We start from the raw sequence: 23,563 nt of genomic DNA, 5'->3' as shown, positions 1-23,563 counted from the left end.
TTAATCAAACCTATTAATGGCACCTACCCCTGTTGTGATGCTGGTTAATGCGATATAGAACGTAAGTCTGTCAAGCCGGCAATATCGTGCTCACCAGGCATCCGTTATCCAACTTATCCAATTCAATGGAACACCGTGATGTATTTCTTAGCCGGGAACATTGTATTATCAAATCTGTCGTACGGCGGCTCATTAACGGATGTCTAGCTCTCAAGGAACAAGGTTGGAATGGAGGCAACGTCAGAATTTCCGTCGTAATGACAGACGGATCTCGCATACGCATACAATGCCTCTGATGAGGTACCATCGCCGTCGTGCGTCTTCCTGTCCAACGAAACTTGTTTTGCAATGATGAGCAAGCGCCTGGTCATCGGACCATCGACAGCACAGAATAACTCGAGCACTACAAAGAGAGTGGCATATGGATGCTTGAGGACCTTGCTCTTGGTGCTTGATGTGTCCGTCGAGTGTTCAAATTCAAATTCAAACGTTAACGTAGTCCTGTTTATGGTCCTTGATTTACCATTCAGGGACCGGATTAGTCAACGTGCGGACATAATGGGGTGACCCCTATCTGACTTGTAAACTTGTACCGTCTCTGTATTGATATTCGCATACATACTTATGTCCTGCAATGGACGGAAGGCTCATTATGCATGAAGTGACGAAGCTCCTCCCTCACGTACTCGCCGAGGCGACCTGGAGCAGCGGGTCTGGTGCCGAGGACTATAATCGGCAATTCAGCAGGGTGAACACAGAAGGTTTGTACGACGATGGCCTATTCTGCCATGACGTCTTCATGAACGGCCATGTCCGTGGGCTGACCATCTGAATGCTTGAAGTTTGAAATGACGTCGTACGCAGCTACAAATGGCTCTTGAGAAGATCAAAAAGCAGTTGGACCAGCGCCGTGACATATGAGTATGTGATCGATCGCTTCGCTCATTGCAGTGACCTCGTATCAGACAAAGCGCTATCTGTCATCATCTCATTCACCACAAGCATGTTTATTCAGGTCTTCCAAATCTCGCTGGTTTCGTGGTAAGATGTCTCTCGGACTCGGTCAGCTGCACACTCCCAACATACTACGTTCGCGCACGCTCCTCAAGTCCTCCTCGAGCCCGCTCGCCCAGTCCAAGTGGCTGTCCTGCAAGGCGATGATCGTTGCAGCATGCAGTGCCCACCGCAGATCACACCTGCCATTTGGGGCACGCCATCACCGCGCGCGCTATCGATCGCGTCTCGTACAAATGTCCGCTGCCTTGTGTTCTCTGCCCTCCATCCTTGCGCCCACTCCTCGTCGACATCACTCACGTCCTCTATCTCCACATTCCCCGCCGCCATGCAGAGACACACATTCACCGCGCTCAACTCCACTTTCGTCGTAGACTCTGAGTATCAGTTCGTCAAGGAGCTCGGCCAGGGTGCGTACGGCTGCGTCGTCGCCGCGAAACACCGCAGAACTGGCGAGGGATGTGCGATCAAGAAGATCACCAACATTAACACAAAGGTGCACGGTGTATGCGTGCTCTTCCGCTTTCGTGTCTGACCGTGCGGCCGCAGAGGATCTTGACCAAACGATGTCTGCGCGAGATCAAGTGAGTCGCCTCACTGTGGCCGATAGCCGTCCTGACGTACATTCTAGACTCCTACACCATTTCCGAGGACACAAGAACGTGTGTATCTGAGGGCATGTGCACGCTCTCTCATCTCATCGCTGCCCAGATCACCTGCTTGTACGACATGGACATCGTCTTCCGTTCGGACGGAAACTTTGACGAGGTCTACTTATACGTGCGTTCACCTCCATTACGACGCTCCTCTTCCTCACATCCCACCAGGAGGAGCTGATGGAGGCCGATCTGCACGCCATCGTGAGCCATTCACACGTCCTGCCTCCCACTCTCTGATCGCCCGCCCGCGCAGATCCGCTCGCAGCAACCGCTCTCAGACGCCCACTTCCAGTCCTTCATCTACCAGACCCTCTGTGGCCTCAAATACATTCACTCTGCCAATGTCCTCCACCGCGACCTCAAGCCGGGCAACTTGCTCGTCAACGCCGACTGCGAGCTCAAGATTTGCGACTTTGGGCTTGCAAGAGGGTATAATCCGGGCTCGGGTGCGCCTGCCAGCAAGGGTGCGGCGAACCAGGGATTCATGACCGAGTACGTCGCGACGCGGTGGTACCGTGCTCCGGAGATCATGTTGAGTTTTGCGAACTATGTGCGCGAGGTGCTTTTCGTGTCGTGTCGCTCGCTGATCGCGATACATGCAGGGTCCCGCGATAGATGTCTGGTCCGTGGGATGTATCCTTGCCGAGCTCCTCGCTGGCAAACCCATCTTCAAGGGCAGAGAGTACGTGTCACGCGATCAAACCTTTGCTCACATGCTGATGCTCCGCTAGCTACGTCGATCAACTCAACCAGATTCTCCACTACCTTGGTACCCCTTTGGAGGACACCCTCCGCCGTGTAGGCTCTCCCCGCGTACGTCATCCTACCTTGCCTCTTCCTCGACCTCTCTTTCCTCAACGCTCACCACACACTCAGGCACAAGACTACATCCGATCGCTCCCAATCAAGCCGCGCGTGCCGTTCCAGACGCTCTTCCCGCGCGCGAACCCGCTCGCGATCGACCTCCTCGGCCAGCTGCTGCACTTTGATCCCGCGAAGCGCATCACGTGCGAGCAGGCACTGAATCACCCTTACCTCGCTGTGTGGCACGACCCCGCGGACGAGCCCATTTGTAACGAGGTGCGTTCGTTTATTCGTTACATGTGCGGTGCGACGTTGATTTCCGGCCTGGCCTTGGGCAGACGTTCGACTTTGGGTTTGAGGAGGAGGACACGATCGATGGGATGAAGCAACTCATCGTGGAGGAGGTGCGTGAGTTCCGCGCGGAGGTTCGCCAGCAGGCACGCGCTTCGGGCCAGATCCGCAGGCAGGATAGGTGAGCCTCCTCTTCCCTCCTCTCCTTACCCTCTTCTCCTGCACCGTATCTATGCTCAGCAAAATCGAACTAACAACTCATGATTCATCGCACACAGCCTTCCGATCCCAACGCGCGAGGAGATCCTGGCGTCGCCCGTGCTCGAGCAGGCGTATGCGGAACCGGGGCAGGCGCGTGCGGACTCGCCGGTGATGGACGACCCGAGTGCGGAGCTGGAGCGCGAGCTGGCGGGGACGCACCTCGGGAGGGTGTGAGTGCACGGGGATGCATCGCGAGCGCGTGCGTGCGAGAACTTTTGATTTTGGGTGCGGGTGCGGGTGTGGGTTCTGTGCGTAAGTTATTTGACTTGGTTCTTGGATGGCCACATGGAGGATTATTTGAGTCGATGTACATAGTGATATCAGTCGGACGTTTGCTGTTATGCATAGAGTAGTCGGAGTGTTGCGAGTTCGAGTTCGAGTTCGGTGGATCGAGTCGAAATGGGTTAGGTTAAACTCATTATCAAACTCTGCTCCCGGCCGCTAATATCTGTTTTCCACGGCACAAAATTAAGCGACGAGTCTGCGCGCGAGGATAAAGGGTCCGTTGGCTCGAGCCAGAAGTACATCAATCGCGACATCTCCATGTCAAAGCCCTATACCTGACCCTGTCAGAGCACTCAAGCTCTCCCTTACGTCGTGAAATCCGTTGTGAGTGACTTTTTGGTCCTTGCGAACAATATAGGCCTTAGAATTCCATCAGCTTTCGTACCGCGCGGAGATGAGGAAAGCGCGTACCACGAAATTCCACTGTCACGTTCTCAATCAAGCTCTCCAGACTCCTAAGGGCGCAATATCTTGCTATATTCGCCATACGGCCTGTATATTCATGCGATAAAGATGGAATAAGAGCATTCAATCTTTGGTCGAGAGGTACTGGCCCGCGTCCATGTGCCCTCTTTCCGGTCGGTGGATGAGATCTACGCGTTCTGACAAAGCTGAAGGAGTACGGTGAGTGCCATCTCGAAGCGCAGCGACTACTATCTGTCAACGAAATAGCAAAGAAAGAGGTTGACATAGTCGCAAAAGAGTGCGCTTTATGCAGTACGAGGATTTCTCTCTTCCTGACTCATTCAGTTGGCGCCATTCAGGTGACTTGGACGTATCGAGATGCTCTCACATCGTTTCCCTATATTTCCGGAACGCTTATTGATATTGAACTGGCTAGGAGCTATTTCTCACATCGTATCTGTTGGCTCACGCAATGCAATCAGACATCATATCACGATTCTATACAATTTACACAGTACATCAAGAACTAGCGCGCCTCGTGAGGACGGGGCAGAGCACGACCTGAACACGAACTCCCCGGAACTTAGGACAAACAGAGGACTTCCCGTACGTATGGCGTTATTCAGCGGGTATCAATTTTTGTGCTTGGACATCTTTCGACAAACATGAATGTGCGCATCGATAGGCAGGTCGAAGAATTTTGCTTACTCATGGCAGTGTTGCGCCCTTCGCCTATCTGTCGTCCTGCGGGATTCAGGCCTTGGTCCAGGAGTCCGCATCTGCCAAAATCAAGTCTGTCAAGTCCGACCGTATGACATAGCAGATGGTTCATTGCACACCGGAAACGTCATTGCCTATGTCTTCTTCATATTGGTATGCACTGCTCCATTGGTATGACGCTGAGGCCCCGTCCTTGTCCTTGCCGTCCCCGGCCGAGTTCCGTTTCATGACTACAAGAGGAAGCGTCGTCAGATTTATTGATCCACCACTCACGCCTTCCGCTGTGAAGTGGCGGTAAGTCATCACTCGTTCTTCAATTTCAGGGTATAATAGAACGAACTCACGCTTCGCGTATGACATGCCTCCGACGCGGTCTTCAAAGTCCGTTGGTGATCAGCGAGACCACAGTAGGCTCTTGATAAGAACCATGGGCTCACCGTTGACTGCAGCAGGGACCGCAAGCGCGGCATTGACGAGAAGCAGGAAAGAGACGAGAGATGCGAAAGATGCCTTCATGGTGAGTGTATCGCAGTCGAAACGGTTGTACGTGCAAGCTAGCAGACCGAGGTGAGGATGATCACCGTGTAGCGCAATATTTATAGTGTTTTCCTCGTGCATCATGTGTACCTTTGCAAACCCAGAACACTATCTGGACCGGATGGAACTGAGCCTGGCCCCATCGTCGTAGCAGCACTTCAGGAAATTAGTGTACTGAGGCTAAGGCACAGCTGTGGGACGCCATGATCATTGTGAGTTACTGAGCGAGCTGGCAGTGGATCATCCTCATCCGAAATAAACAGCGCCATTTGGTAGTAGACAAATGCGTCGTTGACGTTTGACGTATTGGAAGCGTACGCGTGGACATTCTGGGCCAACGAAACGTCCGACATGTGAGTCTTTGCATCGTGGTACAGATACAAATACCGATGTAGGAATTCAAGACGTACACCTCGGTACTTGCGTCACTGGTGACCGATGGAGCGCTTCAACATACTAAGCACTTAAAGTTCCACTAGGTTAGCATCAGTCCGTCAGATCGCGACACACAGTCCATTTTTGAGGTGTATCATTGAAGCCTGGGTCACTCCCCAAGACCATCCCGAGCTCCTTCCTCCGAACGAGACGTGCACGGCATCCGGTAAACTCTCTGAACTTCAGATATGGAAAGTGGCCAGCCCTGCTACGCCTCTCAAGCGCATGGACCGGAACACACGACCTGAAATGATCTCCTTATTGGGTACCGTTTCCTGGATCACCCATGAGGAGAGAGCGGGCCTGCCGGAATACGAGAATGGGCGACAAGTCATTCACACGATCGAAGTTGCGTATGATGGCTGCAGCATCGAGTTCAATCAGGTGTTCTCTGAGCCTCCAATTGCTGCGTGAGACAGTCGTGCCCATTTGAATTCAAATGTCGCTGATCATTAGCGTTCGACGTTTCACAAATCGGCTAACGTGGTGCAGGGCGGAGGACGACGACAATTTCGACGGATATCTCTGTTGCTTACGGTGTGTGTTTTTTGCAAGTATCTGCTTCTTGTCTCGCTGCGTGTCACCGAACATCCGCTCAACATCTTTTTCCCATAAACTTCAAAATGACTGTTACGAAGATTGAGTTCGCTTGCCATAGAGCGGCGCAGTACAGCTGGATTCGAGATGATTCTATTGCAACCGGTGACATGTGACAAACAGAGCCTGTATGCAGTGGCCAGGAATCGATAGCACATTACTTTATCCAAGTTTATCGTTTGGATTGCTGTGGCGGATAATGTGGAGTCTGGACCAAAATGGCAAACCGCTTCTGGAATTATGTAGCACGTGTACCAAGATGCTTCATGTCTCCATCGCATCTGGCAATCCGCACAACTTCAGACATCGGATTGTCGTGACAGTTGTCGGAGCCGGCACGCCGATTCTCTATTATGTTGCCTCGATGTCCGACACGAATGCATTCTGAAAGCCATTTATGAGTTCTTCTATCCCATACCGTCGTGCGAAGAAATACAGAGTTGCTCTGGATCCGGGGATTCAAAATGTCCGTGCGCTCGTGATGCAGATGGGCATTCTTGGATTCTTCCTCTGTCTCAATATTGGAATTGTGACTCAACAGAAGATGATGTATCTTGGACAGGAAACGAATATACCGTGAAATTCCTTCATACACTCGGACAGTCGGCAGCTCAGGCTCGGGCTGTGTCCTCTCTCTCCTCAAAAAGAGCAGCCTCTCTAGGTCTTAAGCACTTTTCAGCCGACGAAGTTGAAGAATAGCCACTTACTCTGTCCGTATGAAATAAGATTCACCGTAACAAAGTTGAATGGACAGAGAGAAAATGGAATCCTCGTGCACCGATAGACGCAATATGTGTCGACCACGGAACATTCAACAGTTTCACCCACAGCGGAAGCCATGAAGTTCTTACGGGCATGGAAACATGATCATCCAACATATCTGATACAATAAGCTGAGCGTCGCATTGCTACATATCTTTGCCTACCCAATCCACGTTATACATGCATTCGCTACAAAATGATCTGCAAATTTTACTGTCGTCACAGTTATTCGACAAGATTCACATTAGATATACCGTTCAAATATTCTCCGACTCTTGAAGGCGATGAGAAGTTGAGGCATTAATCAATCTTCACCTTGCCTGCAAGGATCCGAAGCGTTACGGCCACATGTACGATGATTATGAAGACTACTGCATACCGTCTTCATAGGGATAGAAATCCGGAGATGGGACTGTTCACATCGCGAGTAGTATCCGAGTCAAATACCGTCAGTCAGAGTTGAAACGAAGCAACGCGGCTGTATGAATCTCACCAATCGAGTCCCTGGCTGTTCAATACAAGCAAGTTAGCTTAGCTAACGTCACTTTGCGATGGATTAATTGTCATCGACCTTTCACGAAGGGTTGAACATCAGCGCGACCTAGAGCCAGGCGTTGGTCAGCAAGCCAATACGAAGACACTGTGTCTGGAGTGCCCTCACCGCCACTGAACAGTGTAGGGGCGGCAAAGACTAAATTGATGAGCAGTACGGCGGAGATCAAGGGTGCGAAACACGTCTTCATGGTGGAGATGCGATTTGACACAGGATCTCCAAGCAGCTGTTCAATGAGCCTGGTGACTGCAGGAAACTTTTCCGACTATTTCAACGGTTTTCAGGCGGCCAGTCGCATATATCCGATGAGAGCTATTCGTCCCGATTTCGTCGTAGAGTCGAAGGCCAGAATCAAGTGTCAGCACGGGTCATTCACCAGACACGCTTCATGTTCCATCACCTCGTGGCGAGCCTCGGCGGCAAAAGAGAAATCCATAATCCTCTTAGAGCTCTGAGAACGCAATGTGACCTCTCCGGCTGACCTAGTGACGCATGTTTCTGCTACTAGTCCGAGAATGTTGCAGTAGCCTTGACAGGCAATTCAGTTGGCGGCCAACTTATCTTCGGCGCCACAGCAAGCTTCTCCGATGTCCTCGGAGTTTCGGACTTTCACATGCCAGCTCGGGTTACTCCTTCAATTTTGCCTTCAGGTGTCATTCACAGAGCATACGGGACTTCATCTAGGCCATTTTCCGATTTCTCGTCAGCTCGTGGAGCATCTGCAAAAAAAGTAAAGTGATCTAGCTTGGAGCACAGTACTAGAAGAAGTCGTCATTGTACATAGATGACAGCACAGAGGTAGGAATTGGAGCGCGCGGAATGGGTCCCTTCCTAAGAGGCGAGGAAATGAGCGCTTGCCGCAGCCCCGCGGTTGAACATCTCAAGCAATCCGACGTACCTCCGTGAGTCAAGGAGGTTATGTGATAATTACACGTTATGGTCCACCTCTGGCTTCTTCACTGTGACAGCGGTGGCATATGAGCAGATGGAAGCTTGAGGTGGAGAAAAAGTGCAGAGCCCAAGGCTTATTCGCTCACCTTTCTCCAGTTCCTCTAAGTCGTCTTCGGCATAATTTACGACATAAATGCCATGCTCGGTCTCGCATTTTTGAACTGTGACAGCGATGCGGCGTAAGCAGACTGCGAGCTCATGACTAACAGAATGCATGATGTTCTGCCCTACCAGCTACGGTCTTGGCTAAATGCAATCGTGCTTTGTCAGACATACGGACTTCAGATATGTTCAGCAATACAACCGACTTTTAGCGAGAACGAAGATATCACGTCCGTTGACGTCTTCGAAAGAGCGTGGAAGTTAAACTCACGACATAGTTCAGAACAAATCAAGAACTCACCTCTAGGACTAGCCGGTGCAGCTAACGATACGCTGACAAGGAGAAGCATGCAAAAAATATGCCTAAATGCTGCGCTCATTGTGGTACTTCGATGCGGGTGAATCAGCGATGGTACTGGGGGGATCATGCTAGCTATACATGCTGACCTTTTATACCTAACGTCGACGCACAATGTCACAAGATAAGAGTAACATTATGCCGAATTCGTCACAAACTTTATGCACAAACACTAGGGTTAGTAATATCAGAGGCTTTGTGCGATGTATCATTGACCGGATACCAGCATTCGCGGAGCCCGAGCTCCGTTAGCATACTCATAGCTCCCACGTATGGTTAATTAGTACCTCGTAGAGCCCCTTGTCTCAAGCTTACGATCACATTTCCTAAAGGTACACCGCAATCTGCGCTTTCAGAGGCCCCGTTTATTAAATCAGATTGCACACACTAGGAATGGAGGAGGCTTGCCTTCGAGAGAATCACATTTTCCACCTCGGTCGCTACACTGCCGTCATCTAGCCTTCGCGTAGACATTGTACGTTGGCATTCGTATTCCTAGGGTTGGTGCGAGAACAGGGACCATCTATCGGACTGTAGCCGCTGAGCAAACCACCTCCAGTCCATCGGACTAAGCTGTTGGCTTTTGGGGCCTGGGAGGCACTGCGGGATAGCAGTGGACCTCGGGGGCATCGGAGCCGGGTACAGGGGCTGCAGGAATGGCAGCCGGATAAGCGCCGGGTGTGCGAGCTGCGCCGCCTGCCCTGAAGTGGCATGGTTAAAAAGGAGGTAGTCAACGTAGCGTTACCTTGCTCGTTTGTACCCAAATCCCCAGTGGTGTCGTGAGTTATTGGACGTGGCACCGGTCTTGGCTGCCGTTGTTCAACATAAGTCTCTGATCCGAACAGATGCTGCTAGCTCAATTGCATGTCTAATGTAGGATGGACATTAGACATGATGAACGTGGTCAACCTCTGTGGAGCATTGTTTCCCAAATGTGGATAAGAGCGGCTCCAGTCTCCGACTGCCTCTGCTGCAGAGCTCAAGCAGCGATGAATGAAGGTTAGGTGGGTTGACAAGCCTCTGGCTCAGGAAGCAATGCGTCCTCCCACATTCATACTATACTATCCGCCGAGTGAGCGGCGTGACAAATGGTACTTGGTTAGATGAAGCCGAATACATGTATGAATGTTGATACACTGATCACAATCAGGGTGGTGAGAACGAAATCTGCAACCCAGAATTCTTAGGATGCGTGAATGAGTGCATTACTCGGAAGAGTGGCAGGTTCGGACGCACCTCATTCATTCGATCTGTAAGCCGGGCTATATGAATAGTCAACAGAGACGTCAGGCTCGAAGTCCTCCTGTCTATCAACAAGTGACTCCGTCACACCTTCAGTGTCGGTATAGGCTACGCTGTAGAAGCCACAAACGGTTGCACGTTTGCCCACTGTGGGAGCGCACATTATTGGTACATGGAATTTTCAAGACGATGAAGACGTACAGAGGCCAGCGGCATCATCGCAAACTTCACCTGTTGGAAACAAAGTTGCACTGCTCAATCGGAGGTGTACGCGGTGAGATATATCTGCGGCATGTACGTTTGAACACAGCCAGCATGTCGTCACGTCTAGCGACTACTGCACAATGGTCAGACATGGATATCACATCAAGCCACAGTGGCATTCACCATCCACAGGTATAGCCGGTGAGGTATTGACCAAAGCTAACAGGCAGATGATATATTTGAATGACTGCTTCATTTTGACGACTCGAAGATTGCAAGAAATGGGAACTTGCTGATCTGTAATGTGTTGAAGGAATAATATATTCCAAGTAATCTACGAAGATCACAATATGAAGAAGGGTATGGAAGGACAATGTCCAATGATATAATCTCAAGGGATCGTATGATAGGACATTGACCAATCAGGATATTCATAGAGTATCATACGACACTGAGTAAATATGTCATTGGCCAGTTAGATACTGTAGTATTACTCATCTATGTAAGTAGACAGTGGCTGTAGATACCAGAGGTCCTAGACCCGGTATATGAGGTCTTTACCCACATGTATATATACCAGGTAGCTACACCACAATCTATAAGTGACTTCTCCATTGAGAGACTCGACCCCTTCATTGGGAGTCTTGTAGCTAGTGTTGCCACGGTTCGGTCACTTATCCGCTAGCCACCTGCGCCGGACCGGAGGTAGCCACGCCGAACCACCAATCGGCTTCACGGCTGCATGAACATCGGCTTGGTCATGTGCTCGTGATGCCATCACCTGCGGGCCATTTCTTCGTCAATGATTTCGGTGGATTAGCTTTTTGTGACTTGACAGAATGCTTCGCTTATGCCGCTGACTTCGTTGCGGATGGCTTTGCAAAGATGTAAGTCTATGACCTAGGTGCCAGAATGACATACCTTTGCCATGTGCGTTCTGAGATTTAGAGTTGGTCTGAGATGAAAGTTAGAGTTGGCCCGAGATGATGTTGGAGATGAGAGATGATGAGATAGACTGAGATGAGGCCAGTTTTCAGGCTGAGCGACTTTATGTGATCACATGACTGACACGCCTTTGCGCCAAGTTGCGCTCGCGCAACACCATCCATGCTGTTGTCTCTCGACGTGCCTGTTGACTGACTTTATTGTCCTGTATATCTCACTACTCATCATTATGCCTTCCTATACCTGCTTTTCTTGCAAAAAAACCTGCAAAGATGCTCGAGGTCTCACTATACACTATAGCTTATGCTCATCTGTCAAGGCAGCAACCGTATCATCTGTCAAGAAGCATGTGGCAAACATGAAAAATGCTAGGGCTGCAAAGGTTCCAAGGGCTGAGAGGGATGGAGTGGCTAGCAGAGATCTGGGAGATCAGAATGAGTTCCGGGATGATGAGGTAAGTCATGGTATGTCTGAGCGCATGCACGGTCAATGATTGCAGCATCACTTGAATAATGAGCCTGCACCTGAGTTCACGCAGAGGTCATCCACAGGGAGGGTAGCAACACCAGAACCTGCACTGTCTCTCAGCCACAGCGGCCGTCAAAGACGTGCACCTCATGCACTCCAAGACTTTCTGCCATCATCTACTCGTGGCCTTCCAGCACACATACCCAGGCCTCTCATAAATTGTCCTACAAGATCTCACACCATCTCATGTGAAGAGGTTCCCAATGAATCTCAGCCATCGATTGAAAATGTGCCAATATACGACACCACACCAAATGAGTTTGGTGTGTTCCATCATTATTCCTCACCTCCCTCCTACCCTCCAACTGATACCACTTCTCTTGATGACTTTTGTGACTCTCCGAGTCTCAAGAAGGTGAAGGAAAAGGAGAAAGCAAGGCCTTGGTATCACCCGTTCGATAACGCTACTACTGCGCATATTGTTATGTGGAGCACTACAGGGCCACATAACAAGTCTCTTGCTGAAATAGATCGACTTGTGAATGAGGTTATACAGTATGTGCAGATGACTTTGATCTCTCAGTGTTGATGTCGCAATGGTGTACTGTGACTCAGCTATTCCGTCTAGACTCTGCAGATGACGAAAGTCGTTTCTCTCACCCTGAAGGCTGGCGACAGTGCTCAGTAAAAATTCCTGTACCTAAAGAGAAGACAAAAACCTTCGAAGACGATGCTCCTACCTTTGAAGTGGGAGACATTCACATGCGATGGCTGGTTGATATCATTCAGAAGGTTTGCGAGGATCCAGATGCAAAGACCTATCACTGGCAGCCCTTCAAACAATTCTGGCAGCAGACAAATGATGACACAGGATCGACTGAGGATACTCGCATCTACAGTGAGCTTTATAATTCAGATGCCTTCCTTGAAGAAGATGCAAAACTTCGTGCGGAAGCAAAAACATCTGGCGACTCTGATAATATTGAAGTCGCCATTGCTCCTATCATGCTCTGGTCAGATTCTACATGTTTAGCCAACTTCAGAATGGCATCATTGTAGCCCATTTACATCTCATTCAGCTTTCAATCAAAGTACACACGTGCACGACGGCGGTCTGGGGCATGCTGCCATTTCACATATATTTCTAAAGTATGCATCATTAATTTATGTCTTCTGAAAGCTACCTGATTTCTATCTTTCAAGTTACCCAATAATTTCCAAGACTGGTATGAAGAAACGTATGGTGAACTCACTAGCATGGACATTCTCCGGTTCTGCAAGCGTGAACTATTTCATGCGATATGGCTGCTCGCACTCGATCTGGACTTCATGCACGCTTACGAACACAGAATGTTGATCCAATGTGGAGACGGAGTGCTGCGGTGAATGTTTTCTAGGTTTTTCACTTACTCCGCTGATTATCCTGAGAAGTATGTATAGAATTGTTTGCATTTGTATCCTTCCTATGCTAATATTCTCGTCAGAGTTCTTCTCACTTGCATGCGCTATCTACCACAGTGCCCATGTCCACGTTGCCTCACAAAGAAGACTGACATCTCCAACATGGGATCTCATGCTGACATGCTTCGGCATACCAAACTATGCACAGATGATCACCCTGTGCAATATGATCTCTCAAGAATGCGACACTGGGTATTCAAGAAGGGTTACGCTCCTAGCAGCAAGCGTATCACTCGTGTTCTAGACAGCCGATCTTTGATACCAACTAGAGTGCATCCAATTATTTTAATATATTTGCAGGTCCCACAATATTGATAATAAATACTCAGAGTGCCTTTTCCATCCATCTTTCACTGTTTGGCTTCGACTTTTACTCGATGTTTGTCGTTGATCAGATGCATGAGTTCAAGCTCGGTGTTTGGAAAGCAATTGTGACCCATCTTCTGTGCATTCTCCATGCTTCAGGTCCTAATGCTGTTCAAAGGTTTAATAAAAGGTGGGCACAATACACTGCTACCCCCCGAATTTGTTGTTAAGATTTTTACGACATTTGTAGATTTCGTAAAGTTCCTACGTTTGGGTGCGATACAATTCAGCAATTCTGCAACGATGTATCTGGATTGAAACAACTGGCCATGCATGATTATGAAGATATATTACAGGTGCATGCAAATTAACAATTTGCGCAATAATCAAAACACTCAATTTTCACCTTTTCAGTGTATTGCTCCTGTCATTGAGGGGCTTTTGCCAGCTCCTCACAATGAGATCATTCTTGATTTGGTCTTCAAACTGGTGACGTGGCAAGCCTTTGCGAAGCTGCGACTGCATACAGACGAGACATTGAAGACCATTCGCTTGTCGACCAAACAACTTAGCAAAATTGTGCGCAAATTTTGTAGGACGACTTGCGAAGCATATCACATGGTTCAACTTCCAAGAGAAGAAGCTGCAAGAGGATGTAGAGAAGCTGAAATGCAGGCGAACAAAAGGGCATCGCAGATGGATAGCGTCGCAAGCATCCAGAAAGGTCCGAAGCTGAAGAAGCTCAATCTTGAGATGTACAAGTGGCATGCGCTTGGCAACTATGCAACCACAATTATGCGCTATGGCACAACAGACAACTACACAATGCAGATCATAAGTTATACTGCGCTCAATGATGCTAGCACAAAAATACTAATGTAAAAATTCATTCATCTATTAAGGGTGAAGAGGAACATTGAACTGTCAAGGCTGATTATTGTAGGATGAATAAGAACAAACATGAAGGGCAGATTGCTTGGCATCAACATCACAAAGTGACTATACAGAAGATGAAGCGATGTGATGAAGAAAGACGTCACCATGAGATGAAGAATGCTGTGAAGCGTGACAAACATCAATTTGCTCATGCACATGAAGAAGCAACTTCTTTGAATCTGCATGGTGCAAGGGTCAATGTAGGATCTGAGGACGAGACACTTGAACCTACATCTCCAGAGGCAAGGTATCACATCTCCCACTCGCAGAAAAACTTTCAAGATATCACAACCTGGCTTCGAGTGAATAAGGGTGATCCTGCTTGTAAGGTACGCTGTTCTGATTGTCTTTTACATGATTTTGACTCTAATTCTTGATGTAGAACTTTCTGCCACTTCTAAAAGATCACATTCTTGGTTGCCTATGCCGTCGTGGATATGACAGCGATGAAAGGGGCTTCTCGGAGTCTGATCACCGTACAGTGGTCTTCGAGAAAAACAGGATGTATTTTCACTCAGTTTTGCAGCTCAACTATACAACTTACGATCTGCGTCGCACACAAGATTCCGTTAATCCACGAACGCATCGCAATATCATGGTCGCAGCCCATGAAGAAGATGATCTATTCTCTTCTGCTGCAAATGAGCATCTGTATTGGTACGCGCGGGTCATCGGGATATTCTAAGGCTCCAACATTTCTATCTATTTACTATGTTACATAGTTTTAACTGTTTACTATATCTGTTTATTTACAGTTGGGCCTGTACATAGTAAATAGATGTATATATATAGTATAAATAGTTTTATGATGATATAGGGCTATTGAGTGCACAATTGCTAGATTTGACAGCACAACAGTGAGCCAATTGAAAGTCATAGTGTTTAAAAGCAGTCACCACTGATAGTTTATCATCATATAGGCTCATGAACATGAGTTTCTTGTCATTTCTTGTATGACATAAGATTTTCTGGTCATTTCTGGTGCAAATGTTGACATTGAATGCTTGTTTTCTGCTCACTGTCATGTGCTTGCTGATGCAAACAGGTCCTTAAAGGCCTCAACAATCACAGAAGCTGCTCACAGTTGAGTAGAACTCCATCAAAAGATGGGACCAAAAAAACTATATAAACTTTATATAAACTGTTTATATGACATGTAGATAACTGTTTACTATATACTATTTATTTACACCTCAGGAGTGTAAATAGTATAAATAGTTGGAGCCTTAGGATATTCCATGTTAATGTGCAACACTTGGGACCATATCGAACATCTGATGAACCTCAGAAACTGGATGTTCTATGGGTTCATTGGTATGGACGTGACATTGCAGCACCTGGCGGATTCAACAAAGAGCAGCTGCATCGTATCGGCTTTGTCGACAGTGATGATCCACATGCCTTCGGATTTCTCAACCCGGCGGACGTCATACGGGCAGCACACCTCATTCCAGCATTTGTGCATGGACACACGCCAGATTTGCTGCCACCATCAATATGCGCAAGACAACCTGATGACAATGATCTGGATTATCAATTCTACTAGGTGAACATGTGAGTCATGACTGTTCTGAATTGTTCATATAATTGTATGAGTGACATGTCTCACCCGACTCAGGTTTGTTGACAGAGATATGTTCATGAGATATCTCGGAGGTGGTGTGGGGCACAAGGGTATGGTTGTGCGAATGCCTGCAGAATCTGACCACGCTGGGATACCACAGGATGGAGATGGCAGTTCAGATGAGGATATAGTAGATGAGGGGCAGCATGATGAAGACAGCGGCATGACATTCAATGACGGTGAGCAAAGTCAGAACATGGAGGACGAGGAATATGATTACGGCTATGTTGTCGATGAGGAGAATGAAGCCGACGATGGAGTAGCGGAAGGGGACGATGGCGGCCGAGATGATATGTCGAGTGAAGAAGACGAGGATGCAGGTGTTCCTTTTGCAACTTTGTAGATGTGCCGAGGTTCTGTGACTGTGCTCATTCATACAAAGATTTATGTACACTCAATTCATAATATTCTGTTAGCCTGCCTGAATCACCGTCCTCATATCTGACTATATCTGTGCATACCTGTCAGATTAAGTCAGTTGAGTGTCAGATAAATGTGTAACTGGCCGGTGGTGATCAGACCAGTGGCCAGCAGATGACATGGGCAGATGTCTGAAAATATATTCTACTGCAATACAAAGGCACTATTATCTACCATGTCTGCCCAGATCGGGCTCCGGACTTTTTGCTGATGTTAGCGGTCTTCACTCATGCGGCTATATCGAGCGGGACTGCACAACAGGAATAATTGCTAGCACTCTTACTGTTGTATGTCGCTTCTGCTTCCCAAAGCTCCGTATGTTAGACTGCCTACGTACGATACACTGTTGAATCGTCAACGGCACCGGTGAGGTCTCCTCGAAGGATATAAGACCGCCCGGAGAGTTGCTTTAGGGTCAAGTCTTGTGCATCGTCAATTCCTCCGTGGCGGATAATTGGCAGAAGCTCACTGTAGCGCAAGAGTGCCAGAGTCTCAATGATGGTAACAGACACCGATTCTGCCGAAATGATCGCATAGCAACACCACATCGCACTTCGCTTTGAAATGCTTCAAGATACTGTACCTGCCGCCTACCACTCGGTATGGTCCATCACGACCGTCGAGAAACTATAGATCCCTCGCCAAAAATACTTCATTCTCGATCAAGCTCGCCTCTCTCCAGCCTTCGAGAATCCTCGCAAATCTCTCGATGAGATTTGTGGACATGGCAATGTCCATATATTGATCTTTTGCGTGAAATCCTTGTCGAAAGTGATCAATATTGGATGCCGGACGAATTGACTATTGCCAACACAGCCATGCGCATTTCAGATACTGTGGTTCTATCCTCAGCAAAAGCACCGTATGAAAAACTCGTGCAGCTTCCTCTCTCAACCACCAGCTACGCCCGTGGCAAGTGCGACTGACCAGGATAGCGGTGTCCACGAAACAGAAGCTCCCACTGGCATTCGTGAGCGCACTGCATCGAGGGCGAGATACATTACAGCGAGGTAGATATAGCTATAGCACAAGATCACCTCCAAAACACAACAGCCGAAACGAGCGGTATCATCCCAGTCCAATCCCATCCAACAACAACGCAAAAAAAAACCCAACGATTCAACAAAAACGAGCAAAAAAACCACCACGAGCACCCCCCTACTCATCAACACACCAAATCTCCAACCTCCCCTCAAGCTTCCCCTTCGCCATCTCCCGCGCCGTCTCAATCGCAAGCTCATAATCCATCCCATCCTTCAAACTAACCTTCCCCCCATCCTCATCCTTAAACTTCATCCCCAGCCCGTCCAGCGCCCTCCCAAACTTGCCCGTCACCCGCTCCAAAAACTCTTCCCACGGCATGTCGGGCGTGAAGGCCATCCCGCGCACGTCGTCTTGATAGTGGAGCTGCGTGGCGAACGAAGTGAGCGATGAACGAACGAGGGAGATTATAAACGGGAGGAGAGAGAGGAGCAGCTTACCTTGACGCGAATCTTCATCAAATCACCCGGTCCCTCCTCCCACTCCCCACTCCCATACCCCTCCTCGTCCTCCTCATACTCGCTCACCACACGCCGACTCATCGTCGGCCTCCTCGTCGGCCTCCTCCGCACGCCCCCACCCGCTCCACCCATCCCGCTCCCATTGCTATACACGCTATTCGCCGGCGCGCGCGTCGTATTCGCCCTTCGCACGCCCGGACCCGCATTCGCATTCGCGTTCCCGTTCGCGTTCGCATTCGAGCCCGAGTTCGCATTGGAACTGGGAGCGGTGTTGGCCCGGCGCGGCTGTGGCAGAGGCGGCAAAGGCTCCTCGGCGTACCCATCCAAATACGACTCATAAAACTCCGTCGTGCGCATCGTCTCATTCGCGTTCGCGCGCCCCCTCGCCTCCGCCCTCCCACCATTCCCGCCACCATTCCCATTCCCGCTCACAGACGAAGCATTCAAACCCGGCTTCCGCACGCTCAACCCCCGCACCGGCCCCGGGCCCGGCCCGTTCGCCCCGCCCCGCCTAACACTCGTCGCGCTCCTCGACAGACCCGAACCGGCGCCCGCGCGCGGGCCCGCGGACGCCGAGCGCACGGGGGAGACGGTGGGCGGGGAGCGGACGGGGGAGACGGTGGAGGGCGAGTTGGAGCGGGGGCTGATGGCGTTTGGGTTGAGTGCGCGGGGGGATGGGGCGCTGACGTTTATGGTCGTTTTGGAGCGCTGCAACGACGGCATGATGTCGTCGTCGCGTTCTACGTGCAGCGACAATGAGATGATATGATGAAGAGGGTGCAAGGGGGAGTACGCACTGAGAGGGACCGCGGGCGTCCCGAGGGTGTTGGCCCTCCCGAGTCCGAGTCCAAGTCCGCTTGGGGAGCGCGGCCGGTCGTTCTCGCCGCGCGTCGGGCTCAGGCCTTGGCCCATCCGCATGCGCGCGACGCCCGTGAACTCGGTGTACGCCTCCGACGCGTCCTCCGCCGCGACGAGTTTCTGCGCGGGGGTCACTATGCGGATCAGCAAGAAGGAGGAGGGTGGGGACGCACGGCTTTGCCCATGTAGTCTTTCGCTTTTGCGTTCTGGAGCTTCTTCTCCGCCGGGCGGTAGAGCACGCCTACGGGCTGCGTTATGGGGCCGCGTTACTCCCAATCCAACCGAGACGAGAGGCAACAGAGAGCTCACGATACTAAACACGGTATACCCATCCCCGCCATCCCTAATCGCATCCGCAATAACCGCATGCTCCTCCGTCCTCGCCTCCCTCCTCGCCTCCTCGAGCACCGCCATCCCCTCCAGCTCGCCCCGCCCCCCATCGCCGCCCGCGCGCCCGCCGACGCGCCCGTCCTCGCGGTAGCCCTCGCGGCTCATGTAGATGAGCGTGAGCCCCTTGTTGAAGAGCACCTCCGCGGCGTACAGGGTGAATTTGAGCCCGAGCTGCGCGTAGTTGATGTCGGCGTTGCCGCGCATGTAGAGGAGGGCGTCGTCGAAGGCTTGGAGCGCGGCGGGGTAGGCGCCTAGGAGGAAGGAGGAGACGCCGGATTGGAAGTAGCTGTGGGAGAGTGAGTTGGGGTCTGGGTCTGGGAGTGGAAAGCGGGGGGAGGGATGGGAGGTTGGTGCCGTGTCTGGCTGCGCGTGGTTTAGGAAAAATACTCCCAGGCCAGATGGCAGCGCGCAGCGTCCAACACGCGTAATCACGCGGAGAGATGCAGAGAGCGAGGCCCGCCGCAACGGACGCAGTTCATCGTGATGCGAGGTCAATGCACCGCAGCGATCGCACCAATCAGCATAAACGCGATACGATATCAAGAGTATGACGTCCATCGGGGTGCATCGGCGTGCGAAGGAAGAAGGACGGGGATGAAGGAAGTTGGCGTGGATCACTCACGCTACAGCAAGGTACTGATCGAGCTGGGTCGCAGCGGCGAACTGCTCGACGGCAGCCTCGTGCTCGCCGATGGTGGCATAGATGAGTCCCATGTTGGTGAGGATCTTGGATGAATCGGCGATGTTGGAGAAGAGCTGGAGGGACTTGTCAAAGTCCTCCTCGTCGTACGCCTTGAGTGCGGCGGCCCAGGTCTCGAGCTCGGCTTTGAGAGACATGGTGATAGATAGAAGTGAATGTGTTGCCAAACGTTGCCAGACGATAGAACGATTGCGTGAAAGCACCGGGCTTGCGAAGGAAGATGTCAAAGAGGAACGAAATGGAAGGCGAACAAACAAAAGGGCAGCGCCTGGCGACCGAGGCGAAATCAGAGGAAGAGGAACGAAGAAGATGGGTTGTTGCCGCTGGGAGAGAGAGGTAGTAGTATGGCTGCGGCGGATGCTGTGCGATGAGAACGTGGGCGGTGATTGATAGACGTCGGCGTGCGGTCGCAACGGTCGTGAGAAATGCAATGGACCAGCCAGAGAAATAGAGAGAAAGCTCGTCGCGGACAGTTGAACTTGGGACACCGAGGATGAGAGCCGCTCGTGGGGCAAGGGTGAAGCAGTTTTATTGAGCCAGGGCCAAGGGACGCGTATTGTCTGCAGGCTGGCCCGTGGCCTCGCAGCCGCCGACGCGATGAGCACCGTTAACCCACGTGGCGCCGGATCAGCCAACTTTACTCTCCGTTGCCATGACGCCTTGCAACGCGGAGCCGCCACTCACTCGATTGTGACGCGCTCCTCTCCACTTCATTGTGCGCTTCGTTCATCCGCTATGGACCATCCGATGGTCGTGGCCAGCATGGAGCTGCATGGGTGCGTCCTTCCCTTCGTCTTCCAGCCAGCGGCTCTGACACACCACGAGAACAACGCCTTGTCTCCTGGACGCGCAACCGCCAGCTTCGCGAAGAAGAACGTGCTCTGGCTTGCTCTAGATTGCCCTCGCTCATCATTAGTGCAATGAACCCAGCAACGCAGGCCCTGCGTCTCATGTCCGTTCCGTCGCTCCCATGTCCTCCACGTCAGTCTTATCGTCCCATGAGCATTGACCACAGAGACAGACATTGCATGCTGCTCACCCTGCTCGTCTGTCCTGTTCAAGGATCCACGTTTTATTTAGCGTGTCGCCGATCCCTCGCTGCTGCGCTCTCACGCGTACACCTTCCTACGTCATTTGTAATTCCCTCACATCATGGCTATATCAGTTCATCATAACCTCCTCGCTACGATCAGCCAAACTTTGTCGGCTCCTTGTGCGTTCTTTTTCATTATACTTGTCGTCCACTCACGAATCACGTCTCCAGAGAACGGTCCTCATCTCGGGTCGCGTCGTTCCCGTAGGGCTACTACTGTGCCAGGATGCTCGCCACACCACTCGACCGGCAACATGTTGTGCAACCTCATCGTAATTCACTTGCCATCCACTTCAAGGACCTTGGAGGATCCCGCGCACCTGCTCACGAGCCAGCGATCATTCATAAGCATACTCACACCGCATCTAACCAGCCAGTGACCTCATGCAAACTACGGTTTCGCCTATGCTCTCACCATTTTCGAGTCCGCAACGCACGTTCGGCAGAGATCTGGCCGTAAGCGTCCCCCGCCTAACCGTTCTGGTCATACTACCACCACTGCGTGACATGGGACTCGACAGTGCACAGCCCGCTATGATCAGCTCACCGGCGAACCTCAGTATTGCATCATGTGCGTTTCTGGCAACCCGCACCACGGTACAATCCTACCTACGCGCGAACTGCGTCGAACCATGGACGAGAATGCAAGCTGACGAAATCCCATGACGGCATGACCTCGTCAGGACGCATCTGACTAGTCTCGTTCGCCAGGCAGCTTTGTCCACGAGGTCATCCCATCCACACCATGTCATCAAAGCTTTCTCAGTCTCCCAGTTCCCAACTGCGCGAGTGCTGTACTTTGTCCGTCTCTTTCAAGTAGGCGAGCCGTGACCCACGTAGCTCTCATCTCCTGCCAGGTCCGATCCCTCACGCGCACGACTGCTCTACGGGCCACACATCCTGGCTTACGAGACTCTGGGAGTTTCCCTTCGCAGGCGCGGACGTCCCTGGGAAGGTGCAACGCTACCTCCTTGTGAACGCTACGCAGATTGCAGCAAAGTGACAGCCTCGACGTGCCTCCTGTGGACCTGGTCGCGCAGTGGGTCGAGCATGCGAGTGACTCTGTCCCGCGCTGTCTAGAAGGCTGTGTGATTCATTGCGATTAACCATATGGGTGATGCGCTCCGGAACGGCTGATCATCCTCCCCTTGCATCCCCCCCTTCTAGTTGCAAACATGACGAATCTCGCCACATTTTAAGATCGGAAGACGGTTCGCTCTTCTCCTCACGCCAACTGAGCGCCCAGCCAGGCACGTCTGCAACATCAAATCTCCCTCCTTGTTTCTGGCGGCGTAGGAGTTTCCCTAGATCATCTTGGCTGCGTTTGAATCGGGATTCACGACCAATTTTTTTGCGAATACTGGGCATGGACATATCATATCACCGGTCAAGTGATGATGCGACTGCCAATGAGTCTGTATAGGAACTCAGGCCGGACAAATCTTTTCCTCAGGAGAGCCCAACGCCCCCGAGTACGAGGTCATACGTTGTATCGTCAAGAACCACTTTTCGAGCCCTTTTTCTCAATCGTCTTCCCTCTAGCAAGGGGTTGGACGACAGATATCGTCATCAAGTCTGGATCACGGATGTTTTCTGCACTTATAGCATCTGCGTTTTGCCGAGACAGCAAAAGAGGTGATTCGCCGCCTACCCTTGCTCATGGCGACATTGGGTGCTGGTCAGAACTGCATCATGCTCTTGTCACGAGCGCGCATTGGGCTATGAAGCTCTTACTGCGGGAAAGAGGTGAGACTCGTTCACAACATTGTGTTATCTGACCGCCAGCTTCATATCTATATTCGCAGACCCACGAATGCACGCCTCTCAACGATGCTTTCGAGCTCGCGATGAAATGCGAAGTGAGATAGATCTCTTCTTTGTCACGTTCGCGAAGGATGGACTGCCGTGGCACGGAAACAGGCACAAACCTCAGCACCGACCGTCATCTAACGCATTCATTGTGACTGATACGGCCCTCTCACAACGAGAGCAGCGCTTGGGTATCTTCCATGTGTCATTTTTTGCCATCGCCTCCGTGGCAATGCCAGCAGAAAACGGTGAGTATTGATTCAGGACGTGTTGATGGACTGAGCACGATGGGTACCTAACGGGTTGATCATTACCACGCGCTACGCCGTCGCGCCTGTCCGTCGATCGTCCATGTCGTCTCTCCTATGTGCCATTATCGACGATTAAACGATACATTCACGAACGTACCTTAATCGTTGAATATCATACCCTCTTCCTCTGTCTTATAACCTTTTCACTAAAAGTGTTTCTCATTGCAGTGGATAAAGGCGCGCTGTGCTTCCGTGCAGCTCCAGATGGTTCCGGGAAGCCTTAACGGTTTTCGATGACTGCTTTAGTCTCATTACACCTGGTGAAAGGTCTGGGAGCGCATGAGGTGCTGGAAAACGACCGACGTGTCATTTATTATATAGGCGAACCCGAATGATGTAGGTACGAAATTCTTCATCGCATATATACCCTATTGACACGTCGACCAAAGAGCACTTTCAGTATCATTGCATCATGGGTAAGCCGTCAATCAGAACTCTGAGCCCATGCTTGTAATCGCTAGCAAAACGACGAAGGCTTTGTTCCTGCTTGCATCCAGACATGATCACGTTCCAGCCCAGCGATTGCTACGCCGGTAAGAGCCTAAACGCATCGCTCGCTA

General features: G+C 50.8%; 12 protein-coding genes across 12 annotated transcripts; 7 read left to right on the top strand and 5 right to left on the bottom strand.

Annotated features, from left to right (window-relative positions):
• Positions 1-1,219: 1,219 nt before the first annotated feature.
• LAESUDRAFT_727639 (CMGC/MAPK/ERK protein kinase) lies at positions 1,220-3,388 on the top strand. Its single transcript, XM_040909261.1, has 11 exons — positions 1,220-1,510; positions 1,564-1,598; positions 1,646-1,676; positions 1,726-1,794; positions 1,842-1,874; positions 1,927-2,223; positions 2,276-2,355; positions 2,405-2,486; positions 2,550-2,753; positions 2,816-2,949; positions 3,047-3,388. The coding sequence occupies exons 1-11, from the start codon at positions 1,343-1,345 to the stop codon at positions 3,201-3,203; spliced, it is 1,290 nt and encodes a 429-aa protein (XP_040762525.1). The 5' UTR covers positions 1,220-1,342; the 3' UTR covers positions 3,204-3,388.
• Positions 3,389-3,792: 404 nt separating this feature from the next.
• Positions 3,793-4,509, top strand: LAESUDRAFT_283489 (uncharacterized protein). The gene is made up of 3 exons (XM_040901829.1): positions 3,793-3,938; positions 4,079-4,390; positions 4,437-4,509. Exon 2 carries the CDS (start codon positions 4,098-4,100, stop codon positions 4,386-4,388), a length of 291 nt encoding a protein of 96 aa, XP_040762524.1. The 5' UTR covers positions 3,793-3,938; positions 4,079-4,097; the 3' UTR covers positions 4,389-4,390; positions 4,437-4,509.
• LAESUDRAFT_813896 (uncharacterized protein) lies at positions 4,456-4,955 on the bottom strand (the record flags this gene model as incomplete). The annotated part of the gene is made up of 3 exons (XM_040914540.1): positions 4,456-4,720; positions 4,784-4,813; positions 4,877-4,955. The coding sequence occupies 3 exons, from the start codon at positions 4,953-4,955 to the stop codon at positions 4,548-4,550; spliced, it is 282 nt and encodes a 93-aa protein (XP_040762523.1). The 3' UTR covers positions 4,456-4,547.
• Positions 4,956-7,070: 2,115 nt separating this feature from the next.
• On the bottom strand, positions 7,071-7,645 carry LAESUDRAFT_813895 (uncharacterized protein; the record flags this gene model as incomplete). The annotated part of the gene is made up of 5 exons (XM_040914539.1): positions 7,432-7,645; positions 7,342-7,371; positions 7,264-7,278; positions 7,150-7,182; positions 7,071-7,090 (listed from the first exon to the last, which is right to left on the bottom strand). The coding sequence occupies exons 1-5, from the start codon at positions 7,511-7,513 to the stop codon at positions 7,071-7,073; spliced, it is 180 nt and encodes a 59-aa protein (XP_040762522.1). The 5' UTR covers positions 7,514-7,645.
• A 418-nt stretch (positions 7,646-8,063) lies between these two features.
• Positions 8,064-8,917, bottom strand: LAESUDRAFT_727638 (uncharacterized protein). Its single transcript, XM_040909260.1, has 7 exons — positions 8,824-8,917; positions 8,678-8,763; positions 8,583-8,618; positions 8,506-8,520; positions 8,361-8,435; positions 8,222-8,282; positions 8,064-8,154 (listed from the first exon to the last, which is right to left on the bottom strand). The coding sequence occupies exons 2-6, from the start codon at positions 8,754-8,756 to the stop codon at positions 8,251-8,253; spliced, it is 237 nt and encodes a 78-aa protein (XP_040762521.1). The 5' UTR covers positions 8,757-8,763; positions 8,824-8,917; the 3' UTR covers positions 8,064-8,154; positions 8,222-8,250.
• A 53-nt stretch (positions 8,918-8,970) lies between these two features.
• On the bottom strand, positions 8,971-9,506 carry LAESUDRAFT_283403 (uncharacterized protein). Its single transcript, XM_040901828.1, has 2 exons — positions 9,143-9,506; positions 8,971-9,078 (listed from the first exon to the last, which is right to left on the bottom strand). Exon 1 carries the CDS (start codon positions 9,445-9,447, stop codon positions 9,190-9,192), a length of 258 nt encoding a protein of 85 aa, XP_040762520.1. The 5' UTR covers positions 9,448-9,506; the 3' UTR covers positions 8,971-9,078; positions 9,143-9,189.
• Positions 9,507-13,611: 4,105 nt separating this feature from the next.
• Positions 13,612-14,242, top strand: LAESUDRAFT_657285 (uncharacterized protein; the record flags this gene model as incomplete). Its single annotated transcript, XM_040904672.1, has 2 exons — positions 13,612-13,716; positions 13,775-14,242. Coding segments are annotated over 2 exons (573 nt in total), but the record flags the coding sequence as incomplete, so codon positions are not given.
• Positions 14,243-14,795: 553 nt separating this feature from the next.
• Positions 14,796-14,981, top strand: LAESUDRAFT_657134 (uncharacterized protein; the record flags this gene model as incomplete). Its single annotated transcript, XM_040904660.1, has 1 exon — positions 14,796-14,981. A coding segment is annotated over one exon (186 nt), but the record flags the coding sequence as incomplete, so codon positions are not given.
• A 949-nt stretch (positions 14,982-15,930) lies between these two features.
• On the top strand, positions 15,931-16,263 carry LAESUDRAFT_760801 (uncharacterized protein; the record flags this gene model as incomplete). The annotated part of the gene is made up of 1 exon (XM_040912807.1): positions 15,931-16,263. One exon carries the CDS (start codon positions 15,931-15,933, stop codon positions 16,261-16,263), a length of 333 nt encoding a protein of 110 aa, XP_040762517.1.
• A 1,152-nt stretch (positions 16,264-17,415) lies between these two features.
• Positions 17,416-20,396, bottom strand: LAESUDRAFT_727636 (uncharacterized protein). Its single transcript, XM_040909259.1, has 6 exons — positions 19,713-20,396; positions 19,010-19,376; positions 18,874-18,948; positions 18,640-18,820; positions 17,822-18,582; positions 17,416-17,747 (listed from the first exon to the last, which is right to left on the bottom strand). The coding sequence occupies exons 1-6, from the start codon at positions 19,925-19,927 to the stop codon at positions 17,499-17,501; spliced, it is 1,848 nt and encodes a 615-aa protein (XP_040762516.1). The 5' UTR covers positions 19,928-20,396; the 3' UTR covers positions 17,416-17,498.
• A 50-nt stretch (positions 20,397-20,446) lies between these two features.
• Positions 20,447-21,142, top strand: LAESUDRAFT_283292 (uncharacterized protein). Its single transcript, XM_040901827.1, has 3 exons — positions 20,447-20,566; positions 20,616-21,003; positions 21,055-21,142. The coding sequence occupies exons 1-2, from the start codon at positions 20,563-20,565 to the stop codon at positions 20,963-20,965; spliced, it is 354 nt and encodes a 117-aa protein (XP_040762515.1). The 5' UTR covers positions 20,447-20,562; the 3' UTR covers positions 20,966-21,003; positions 21,055-21,142.
• A 799-nt stretch (positions 21,143-21,941) lies between these two features.
• On the top strand, positions 21,942-23,440 carry LAESUDRAFT_283276 (uncharacterized protein). Its single transcript, XM_040901826.1, has 4 exons — positions 21,942-22,629; positions 22,689-22,940; positions 23,172-23,343; positions 23,393-23,440. Exons 1-3 carry the CDS (start codon positions 22,278-22,280, stop codon positions 23,225-23,227), a joined length of 660 nt encoding a protein of 219 aa, XP_040762514.1. The 5' UTR covers positions 21,942-22,277; the 3' UTR covers positions 23,228-23,343; positions 23,393-23,440.
• Positions 23,441-23,563: the final 123 nt, after the last annotated feature.

This window comes from Laetiporus sulphureus, assembly GCF_001632365.1.
Source record: "Laetiporus sulphureus 93-53 unplaced genomic scaffold LAESUscaffold_30, whole genome shotgun sequence".
NCBI classification, from domain to species: Eukaryota; Fungi; Basidiomycota; class Agaricomycetes; order Polyporales; family Laetiporaceae; genus Laetiporus; species Laetiporus sulphureus.
Note: the sequence above shows the minus strand (reverse complement) of the source record. Positions and strands in the feature narration are given on the sequence as shown.